At 39.3% G+C, this 11,416-nt stretch overlaps 1 protein-coding gene across 1 annotated transcript; it reads left to right on the top strand.

The window, feature by feature from the left end:
• The first annotated feature begins 7,029 nt into the window (after window positions 1–7,029).
• LOC101294391 (disease resistance protein RGA2-like) lies at window positions 7,030–11,081 on the top strand. Its single transcript, XM_004306085.1, has 4 exons — window positions 7,030–8,252; window positions 8,629–8,757; window positions 8,983–9,935; window positions 10,205–11,081. Exons 1-4 carry the CDS (start codon window positions 7,101–7,103, stop codon window positions 11,079–11,081), a joined length of 3,111 nt encoding a protein of 1,036 aa, XP_004306133.1. The 5' UTR covers window positions 7,030–7,100.
• Window positions 11,082–11,416: the final 335 nt, after the last annotated feature.

The following is an 11,416-nucleotide window of genomic DNA, read 5'->3' as shown; positions in this document are numbered from 1 at the left end:
TTTGAAGCTAATTTCAAATAAATACCTCATCTTCAGATTCTTTCAAATAAATACTCGAGCTATGCAAAATCTTACATAGTCTCAATTTCGTTAAACGAACCGTTAACTTGTCTACGTGGCAAATGTGACGTGTCAATTCTAATTAACTGGACCTGTCAACAAGGGTATTTTAGACCACCCAAAAATGTATTCGCGCTAAACCCTTAACCCTAAATTGTCAGCCCTCTCCATTAAGTTTGCACGTTTTCTTTGCCGTTCTTGTTACAGTTCGCGCGTACATGCAATGGGAAACATTATTTTCAGTTTATGAAATTGTGATCAAGGTGGGGAAGAATACTTCCCTGAATCCCTCTATATGCAAGTGAACGTACGATTGGTAAGAAATATGATTTTTGTTTGATGAAGTAGGGTGTATTCGAGTATAGTATCCTTGAATCGATCAAATTTATGTGTTTCTCTGTATGTCTTGACAAAAAGTCTCTTGTTTGAATCATTATAGGGTGAGATATCAGTCTTTCCGATTCTTACCTGAGTCCCCAACAGCCATCTGCTTGAATTGGATTTATTCATATTGGTTCTTGATATTTTAAAAGTTATAGATCGACTACTTGTTTGAGTACTTAAGCTATGTGACTTTCTGGAAATTTCATATTTGGACTTTTAATTAATGGTTAAGATACCACTAGTTTAGTTTAAGGATTCCAATATGAGTCCCAAAGGTTCTATGAGTTTTGTATATTTCAAGTGTGAACTTTTAGGAGTTTTAGCTCAATACGTTAATTAAATTAAACTTATGTTTTGATTTTGGTTTTTGAATCGGTAATCATACGTTTGGACATATCATGAATTCATGATTAGATCACACTATGTGACTAACACATACTTTTGTTATTCATAATACTTTATGTTCATCATATATTGATGAGTATTTCTCTTTTGTCGATTAGAAACAATTTTGACCTTAATAGTTATCCATGAGGCAAATCAATATTGTGAAAGAAAACGTGCAAACTCAATGGAGAGGGTTGACAGTTTAGGTGGTCTAAAATACCCTTGCTAACAGGTCCAGTTAATAGGTATTGACATGTCACACATGTCACGTAGATAAGGTAACGGTTCATTTAACAGAATGTATAACGGAATTGAGACTTTGTAGGATTTTGCATAGCTTGAGTATTTATTTGAAAGAATCTAAAGATGGGGTATTTATTTGAAATGAGCTTTAAAGTTCGGGTATTTTTTTGTAGTTTACTCAAAAAGAAGTTTCTATAAATATTCATTAAGAAAATCATAGTAAAAAAAAATTACAAAAAATTTTACATAAATATCTATTTATAAATATTATATATATATTAAAAAATAATATTTCTATCCTAAATGAGTGGGGATAGGGATAAATATCAAAATATCAATTCAAAAATCTGAATATTGAAGATCCTCATACCCGTTACCCGTTTATCCCCATATATCTTCTCCGTTAGGGTCGAATACTTGTGGGTACCCTACCCGCTGGAGATTATTGTCATTCACGCACATCGTCGACTTTCTCATCCTCTTCCAGGTTCTCATCCTCGTTCCCATCCACATAACAACAGACCATCTTGATCCACCTTCCATCACCGTCGTAGTATTCCCCAATCCCCACATGGATCAATCACCATTGGCTCAAGCTTTTCTGCAATTTCAAGAATGCAAATGGCCAACTCATACCACATACCTCCGATAGGCAAAGAGTTGTGTAAGGTGACAAAATAGGTCAAAATCAGCAGGAGTGTTGATGCGTGACAAATGCTTAAGGGTTGATGCGTTCAACTCTGAAAGGATCCAGTGTGGAAAAGCGCGCATAACGATTTTCAGTGGGAGAAACATAATGCTTTAGTCTTGATTTTCAAAATTGCCTCTATATAGCTGAAGATCGAGCAATCCGACGCCCTTTGTAATTGCTAAACGAATCCATTTGTGAAGATCTTCAGTACATTTTCCATCCAAAAAGAAGCCACTTTGAAAGAATCGACCTTGTTGCCATATTAGAGCTCCAAAAATCCATTCACACGTCTAACAAAGCATTGTCTCTCAAGTCCCGAGTCGACGGACCAGAACTGCAAAACACTATTTTCCTTCATTTTCTACAACAAGTTGATCGTATTTGGCCCCTAAAATGTTTGGAATGTCAAATACAAGATTGGGGCATGTTAGCGCTAGATGCTTCCAAAGGTGCCTCCACCGGTAAAGAGCACTCTTGGTTACTTGGTTTAGATTAAATGGCACCACCAATATGCAAGGAAATCACTACTGGTTCAGAATCTGCTGATAAGGCGCTAATCTTGCAGGGTGGAAACTCAAAGCATACTTGTGAATGGTTCTCAGACTATTTGGACAGGTTCAGTACAACAGTGTTGGAAGAAAGGCGTGCATAACTGCATCTACGTGAGCTGTGACAGTGAGTTGCTAATTGAGGATAATGAAAGAGCTGAAATCAAATTCAAATATTTCTGAATAACAAAACATAACTATATATAAAAGTTGACAAGAAATTCGGCTGAAGAGGTTGGCACCCATATTGCCTTGTACTACAACATTGACTGCCATGCATGAGTTAGAAATTACTACACAGGCAGCAGATTAATAGCCTGAGCTCAACCTGCATACCTTATTTCTTTCCGGATCACATAAAAATTCATCAACAAGATCATGAGATTGTACTATTTCCTAGTTCTTTCCTAGTAGCTACTCGAAAGGATCTACAAATTACAACCATCAGAGGATGATGACTTGAGCATCAGTCTTGACATCTTTCAGCCTTTTTAGAACCGCTGCCCTGCCTCTTTCTTGCCAAAGTTCATAAGACACCTTGTCCACATTCTCATCTTCTCTTATGTGGCGTCTTACCTTTGGGGGGTTCTCATCCTCATTCCCATCCTGATAACAACTGGTCAGTTCGCACCAGGATCCATCACCTTCGTAATATGATCCATGTGGATCAATCACCATTACCTCAAGCTTTGTTGCAATTTTCAGAATGGAGATGGCAAACTCTATTTCAAACCACTTACCTTGGAACCCCTGCATCTTTATTCTTCTCAAATGATTATGAGAGAATGTAGAAAGATTCCTCATCTCTCCTTGATAGTCTGTTGCTCGTACTGTCATTACAAGTTCTTCCAAAAGCGGTGCAGCCCTGAGAATATTCAGAACACTCCCAAGTTCAAATTTAAGATGATCGTCATCATCCGGCTCAAAATAAAGGATATCCAGCTTCAGTTGCTTTAAGTTCCTCAAAGTTGGAAAAGTTTGGGGTAGATAATGGATATCATCAGTGATCTGCAGCGTAGAATGTTCGAGTGTTTATGACCTCCCTATATATACTGTGTTGTTGTTTGATACCCAAAGGCCCTTGTGGCCATATTTATAAGCCTTGATACTAGAATCCTCATGAATCGAGGAAATATAATGAGCTAAGGATTTGTTCCTTGACAAGAAAGGAAACGAAACCGGAATTCTTAATACAAAATTGGGTTTTTATTTTATTCTTGTAGTTGTGACATCGCATTGGAATATTGACACAGGCTCTAATCTGAATTTCATATATGCCATGTCAGCTTGTCACATAAGGTAGGCTCTAATCTGGATTTCATATATGCTATGTCAGCTTGTCACATAAGGTAGGCTCTAGGTGGTTCACCTGTTCACCTAGCATTACTCAATTTTGTAAATGGAAAACTCAAAGCATACAAGCAGCTTGTTGGATGTGGTCGGTTTTCGTTGTTTAGCCTCATGAGTGTTTCATATCATTTGATATGGGTTCTTTGGATCTGTCTATATGTGATTTCATTTTGTGAGTATTTCTTTTTCTTTCTATGTATGAGTTGAGTTTAGATTCTTTGATCAGGTGTAAATGGAAAAATAGCATGCCACCAGCTTGTTGGATCAATATCTTCTTCTTTTTTCTCTATTTTTTCATCTGCAAATTCACTTGTGGGTATCTCTTTCGTTTTTGTATATGAGGGAATCATGTCTTGAAGTTTGAAGATGGAAATCATAACCAGGTTATTGCAATTTTCATTTTATGTTCGTTATGTACGCATTGGTGTTTTAGTTAGCCTCATGAATGTTTCCTATGATTTGATACGGGATCTTGAAGTTTCAACTTCTCCCCAACCTCTTAAATCTTAATCGAGTTCTGGCATTGAGAATCTCAGCTCAAGCTACATGACCTTATCTCACTCCGGAAGTCCGGATCACAGAGAAAATTGAATCATACATGAAAATGTAGCATTTCTATAATTATCACAAGAAAAATAAAATATGGCTCCACCAAAACTATGTTCTTCCAAAAGAGGTGCAGCCTTGAGAATACTCACAACACTCCTGATCAGGTCGAACTTTGCTGGCCTGACGAGATCCAAGTTCAGTTTCTTGAGGTTTCTAAATGTCGTAAGAGTTTGGGGTGCCAGATTACCACCTATATGCAAATGAATCGACTCTAAACGTAGAAGGATAGTTGGCAGTCCTTCTATCCTAACAAAACACCTGAAGAGCTGTGTCTACTGTCAAGAAACAAGCTCGAAGTAAATGAACATCTCTCATAGTCTCAGGTATCTCATGCATCTGCATATCATCTGTTTTACACAGAGGATAGCAGCTTCGCTTACTATCCTGTTCTCTGAGTCCTCAAGTTGTCTAAAGTTTCAGAAGTTCTTATTATTATATTTTAGTAAGTTCTTTGGTATTTCAAACTAGCTTTTTTTGACAACTGAGATTGTGCATTTGTCTTGGCGCTCAAACCAGTCTAGGGTTGAGATCTTTTGTTATGCCAACCCGTGACCAAATGGTTTGTGTCCAAGGCTCCAACTTGGTTTTTATGATACATAGACCAATGTAAAGCTGGACCAGGTTTGATTCAATGACCAGTCGCTGTTGATTGAGTCATGGTCCACTAGTGGACTGAGTAAGAGGTTCTATAACCTTATTGCTCCCTTTTTGAATCGAACTTGTTTTTGGAAAGGGTTATTTGTCTCATTGAGTTGGCTGTTGTCCACTCTCCTTTGGTTACATCACTTTCAGTACGATAGCTATTTACTTGTGTCCAAAACCCTTTCTGAGACAACTTGATGGATGAGCTGACATCATCTCCTTGATGTCTCTTTTGCCTATATATTGTTATAGCTTTGGCTATGCTCGGTTGTTGTTGAAAACAGTAGCTTTACGTTTTCTTATTGAGTCTGGTCTTCAGCTTGCAAGTCCATGCTGCTCTAAGTCTTCCTTGTGATTATAAACCTTAGAGCTTGGACGAAAAAATCTTTTCATGAACTCATTGCATCATTGCATACCATGAGAGATGTTGGTAGTGCAATCAACCCAAGAAGTGTTCAAAGTTGAGACACCTACTCTGTAGTTGGTTTCAGGAACAAGACTTCTCAAAGAACTTTCATTTGTTGCTGCTTAGAAACTAGTAGTATAGGTCTAGACTAGTATTCAGACTAGGTAGGATAGCAGTGAGCTGTTGTATCCCTAGAGCAACTATTGTGTAAGAAGTGGTTTACATATTGGAAAGCTTTGTCCTTTAAGAGTTAGGGGCACGCAGTTTTTCTCCCTGAGTTCAGGGTTTCTACGAGTAAAAAACATTTTTGTGTTCATTGTTTATTGTGCTGTCTCTTACTATTTCAACTCGCACCCTGTCAACCTGGGATAGCACAAGTCATTGCTATCCTCAGTTGCAGAAGCAATCAAAAATCTGAAAAAGGCCTATTCACCCCCCCCCCCCCCCCCCCCCTCCCTCTAGGACCTTTAGACTCGTCCTTAAAATTTAACAACACAGTAAGTATCATGGCACCACCAATATGCAAAGGAATTACAAATAGAGGACTAAATTAGGGAAGAAAAAATATCAAGAGGCTCATTGACTGACAAATTAACCATGTAATGCATATCATTTTGTATGGAGTGCTTCATGTCATCTCTATAGTTGGTTTTGGAATCTGTGGTGGGATTGAATACCAAATACGCATATACTGCAACACATGTAATTGCTAATTACGCATACCAAAGTTTAGATTCTGCCTAAGGCGCTAATCTTGCAGGTGGAAACTAAAAGCATACAACTATTTAAGCAGCTTGTTGAATTGGCACGAAAACGTTCTGGATCTTTGCTCTTTATCTAAGAGGAAATACATTTACAATATCACTGATCTCGAACAAAATTGTGCATCTACATCAATACATCAAATAAAGTTAAACAAAAACACCATTCCATCACATAAATTGTTCATTCATGTATAAGGGAAAGCAAGGATACAATTCTAACTAAGAAAAACCGGCTGAAAGTGAAACCAACTCAGGGGAGATCGAAGATATGGAGCTAAAAGGATATGAAACCTTCCTTGACAACCAAGCCAAACATGAGAACGAGGAGGCCGACTGTGATGCACTGAGTTGAAGACACCACAGTCTGAGAATAAGCAGACAAGGTGATCGTTGCACCCGCCAAGCCGATCATAAGAGCACTCACGTTCTGATTCATTTTCGATCCTCAGAAACGACTGAGATGGGAACTTGAAGCTTACAGTGAGGGGTTACGTTTTGATTGATGAGGAAAAGAAAGAGAGGTTGAGCTTCTTATCTGCGTTTGGAGAGGTTAAGCTAATCTAAGGTCAACTCTTTACTAGGCCTTGCATCACATGAGAATATGCCTCTTGAGTGTTCATAAAGAACCCTTTAGGTGGCTCTTTTTTAAATTCTTGAATCTTAAGATGCAATGCAAAATCATCCATTTATACAGAAGAGTGAAAAAATTCCATTTACTGCAAGTGAAAACTAGAGTAGAGAGTATTATTACAGGTAGACTGAGAAGTCAATAATTATGGAAGTAAAGTCTTCGTCAAGGTCCTCCTCCAACTCCAACAAACTTTCCTCAATTATTCTGTCCAGCAAGGTAAGATAACAGCCAACAAACTTTCAACTCCAACTCCAACTCCAACAAACTTTCCTCAACAGCAAAGTAAGATAACAGCCACACAGCCTCAGTCGGTCAGTCCTCTCAAATCTAATTGTAGAACTCGATCACCAGTGGAAAAACTCGATCCGAGTTCGTGAGGTGGAAGATGGTAGTTGAATCAGTGCTCACTTTCGCTGCTGAGGGGATTCTGAGCAAGGTGTCTTCTCTTGCCGCTAACAAAATTGCTCTTGCATGGGGGTTCAAGGCCGAACTGGAGAAGCTCAGACAGTCCTTATCCTACATTCAAGATTTATTAGGCAGTGCTGCGGATCAGAGACTAGATGATCGGGGCAAGGCAGTAGAGGAATGGGTCAAGAAACTTAAACAGGTAGCTGAAGACGCAGATGATGTTTTGGATGAGTTCGAGTATGAACTTCTCCGACAACAAGTGGAGCTGCGAAACGACATGGTGTTTCCGCAGAAGATGTTTTGCAGAAAGGTACTCAACTTCCTTTCTGCCTCCAATCCTCTTTGGTTTCGTTTCAATCTGGCGCATAAGATTAAGAAGATCAATGATTCTCTGGTGGAGCTTAAGAATGAGGCACCTGCAATCATCTTGGTTGCCAAAAAAGGAGATTCAAGGCGACGACCAGATCGAGTGCAAACTGATGCATTTTTTGAGATTGAGAATGGTGAAAAAGAAAAAGTTGTTGGAAGGGAAGACGCTGTGAGAAAGATAGTTACGACGTTGATCAGCTCCGACAATCAGCAGAAGAATCTTTCAGTTATGGCCATTGTGGGAATGGCTGGCCTGGGGAAGACTACTTTGGCTAAATCAGTGTACAATGAACCTGACATAGATAAACACTTCGATAAAAGAATATGGGTGTGTGTGTCTAACACTTTTGAAGTGTTTACGATTTTAAGTCAGATGGTAGACACTGTAGTACCTGAAAAGGCTGGAATGAAATGCCAAAATGCAATTCTTGAAGCTCTGAGAGAGAAGCTAACAGGGAAGAGATATCTTCTGGTGCTCGATGATGTTTGGAATAAAGAGAAGGAAAAGTGGGATAGCTTGATGAGTTGTTTGTCAAAGCTGAATTCTAAACCCGGAAGCTGCATTATCGTCACCACCCGTAGCACCAATGTGTCAACTATTGCTGAAACACTCCCCAGACCTGAGTTGACAAAGCTATCAGAGGAGGATTGTTGGTCCATTATAAAGCAAAGAGCTTTAAAAGACGAAAATGATGCAGAACTAGAAAGAATTGGGAGGGAGATTGCTGAGAAGTGTGGAGGGGTACCCTTGGTTGCAAAGGTACTAAATTTCATATGATATCAAGTTATTAACAAAAATTCCACTTGTTTCTTTTCATTGAGAACACGTTATATTACATATATATTTGCTTTGTAGATTTTATTTGGATGCATCTCACTTGAAATTATAATACAAGATAACTCTAACTCATATTGCTTTCTTTTCATTTGATCAAGAGGCCTTAGCGTTCAGTAGAGAATATTTCTGTTTCTGAAATAACATACAAGGCAACGGATGTGGACACAGGAAAAAAAACAGAAGCCAAATAGAAAAAGTTAGAACTATAAGAATATGATTTTAATCTCATAACCATTTTAACGTTTGACTTAATTTGTGTCTTAATCTTAAATCTAAACTCTTGTATCATATACTACAGGTTTTGGGAAGCCTACTGCGCTCAAAAGCTAGTGAAGTTGCTGCAAGACCTAGTACAGTTGCTGAATGGTCGTCAATTCGAGACAATAGATTATGGGACCTACGTGAAGGGGAGGACAGGATCATGAAGGTATTGAAGTTGAGTTTTGATAATCTGGAGCCATCGCCATTGAAACAATGTTTTGCATATTGCTCAATGTTGAGAAAAGATTTCGAAATTGAAAGAGATAATTTGATCCAGCTTTGGATGGCTCAAGGATTACTCCAGACTTCAACTGTAGAAAATCATCATGTGATGGAGGATACTGGCAAAGAGTATTTTAACATTCTACTAAACAATTCCTTAATTCAAAAGGTAATTGAAAGAGGCACTATTACGAAGTACACAATGCACGATCTTGTGCATGATCTTGCAGAAAAAGTGTCCAAAAGTGAGCGCTTGACACAGGAGTTGAATGATGATGTTCGACATGTTGCACGTAGTCGACCTCCTTCAACACTAGAAAACATGTCAGAAGTAACTGTTGGGAGATTGCGCTCACTATTTTCAAATGACCAGGTCCCAGATATCGTTTCCTCCAAGTTCAAAGCAATGCGGGTCTTAAGTTTTGATACAGCAGATATAAAAGAGTTGCCAAAGTCATTTGGCAAGCTGAAGCACTTGAGATATCTAGACCTCTCAGATACAGGAATCAAAGCACTTCCCAAGTCAATTGGCAAGCTCTATAACCTTCAAACATTGCGGATGCAGAATTGTGATATGAACGAGCTTCCAAGGGAGATGCAAAACTTGATCAACTTGAGGAATCTCGTCCTAGATCGCTGTAGCGAATGTGAAGAACTCCCGATACTAGGCCATCTACCGTTCCTTAGAGATGTGAAGATAAAGGGTATGCATAACCTAAAACGCATTGGAAGTGAAATTTATGGTTATGACCTTGTTTACGAGGCTACACGAGAGAAGGAGACGATAGTCTTATTTCCAGCACTAAAAACATTAAGCATTTCCTACTGCCTTGAGCTAATTGAATGGATGGAAGCACCCACAACGACGATGACAAAAGTAGAGGTGTTCCCTTGCTTGGAGGAGTTGACGATACTATGTTGTCCAAGAATTGGGTTCATTCCAATTCCCTGCAGCATGGCATCCCTCCGCGAACTGCGGATTGAATGGTGTGATGCATTATCTAGTATTGGCCAACTCGATCATTGCACCTCTCTACAGGAATTGGAGATTAACAGCTGTGAAGCATTATCTAGTATTGGCCTAGAGGGCCTTTCATCCCTCCGCAAACTGCGGATTGAAAGGTGTGATGCATTATCTAGTATTGGCCAACTCGATCATTGCACCTCTCTACAGGAATTGGAGATTAAATACTGTATTGCATTATCTAGTATTGGCCTAGAGGGCCTTTCATCCCTCCGCGAACTGCAGATTGTCGGCTGTAAGGCATTATCTAGTATTGGCCCAACATCCTCACAGGGCCTTCCATCTCTCCGGGAATTGATTATTGTATTCTGTGATGGATTATCAGCCCTTCCGAGCGGGATTGAAAACTGCTATTACATGTATACAGATGCGATAATCTAGCGACCATTTCGTTTACACGAGTCCTCCCATCCCTCAGTAAATTGAAAGTTGAGTACTGCGATAATCTGTCTTCCTTGGCTGTCCCAGAATACTGTCCCTCGCTTCAGGAGTTGAAAGTAAGCCAATGCCCCAAGCTAGCATCCATTACATTTTCTACGGATTTGAATCCATGTCTTGAGGATTTGTGTATAGAGAACTGCGACGGTCTGCAATCTCTTCCAGATTTCCGCAGTTTCACATCCCTCCGTGCATTGTCTATTGAAGAAAGTGCGGGGATAGAAAGTCCGGTGAGTGAGTTTCATATCCCGGTGTCTCTGGAGCAGTTGTGTATTTCGAAATTCCGTAATCTGGAGAGTATTCCACGATTGGAGGAATGCACATCCCTTCGTGGATTCAAGGTTAGTCATTGTGACAAATTGAAGTTTCTACTGACAGGGCTGAGCTGCCTCGCTCGTCTGGAGGACTTGTGTTTAGGTCCTTTCTGGGAGGACCTCGACTCTTTCCCTGATTTTCAAGTTCCATCCCAACAACTTGTATCATTAGCGTTGGACGGGTGGCCTAAGCTCAAGTCTCTTCCTCAACAAGTTCAACACTTGACTTCGCTGACAGAGTTGACTATAAGTTCTTTCAAAGGAGTGGAGACTTTACCAGAGTGGCTGGGCAACCTTGCATCTCTCGTGGACCTGAGAATTTTGAATTGTGAGAATCTCAAGTATCTACCTTCTCTCGAAGCAATGCAACGCCTCACCAAATTACAGCATCTATATGTTTCTGGTTGTCCACTTCTAAAACAAAGATGCACCAAGCACATCTGCGAAGAATGGCCCAAGATTTCTCACATTTCAGATATCAGAAGTAAGTAAGCTTCTCTCTGAGTTTTCTTTTTCTTTGTTTGGTCTGAAAGGTTTTCTACTTTGTTTGTATACGCTTATTTATGGCTCCACTACTATTGTCATCACTACTTAATTGTCTTGTTTTTTCTGTAAAAAGTCTTCTCAAGCTGTGTGCGTGTCTAAAATATATAATAGAAATGGTCTGGTTACCTCTTCTTTTTTTCTTATACTCAGAATTGACAATTGAGTTTTTTCTTATATTCAGTTTGGTGAAGATTTGAAGCCACGCAATGCCTCAGTGAAGTACCCACGTTTTGATGGACATGGCTTTCATGTTTCAAGAGAAAGATGTACGTACCTGGCTT

Source organism: Fragaria vesca, linkage group LG6 (assembly GCF_000184155.1).
Source record: "Fragaria vesca subsp. vesca linkage group LG6, FraVesHawaii_1.0, whole genome shotgun sequence".
Taxonomy (NCBI): Eukaryota; Viridiplantae; Streptophyta; class Magnoliopsida; order Rosales; family Rosaceae; genus Fragaria; species Fragaria vesca.
This window is presented reverse-complemented; position numbering and strand designations above follow the sequence as displayed.

Bases quoted from the DNA above. Each gene is read 5' to 3' on its own strand.
- LOC101294391 (XM_004306085.1), top strand. From the start codon at position 7,101: ATGGTAGTTGAATCAGTGCTCACTTTCGCTGCTGAGGGGATTCTGAGC. The intron at 8,253-8,628 runs GTACTAAATTTC...CATATACTACAG, and splicing joins GGGTACCCTTGGTTGCAAAG to GTTTTGGGAAGCCTACTGCG. The intron at 8,758-8,982 runs GTATTGAAGTTG...TTAATTCAAAAG, and splicing joins GGGAGGACAGGATCATGAAG to GTAATTGAAAGAGGCACTAT.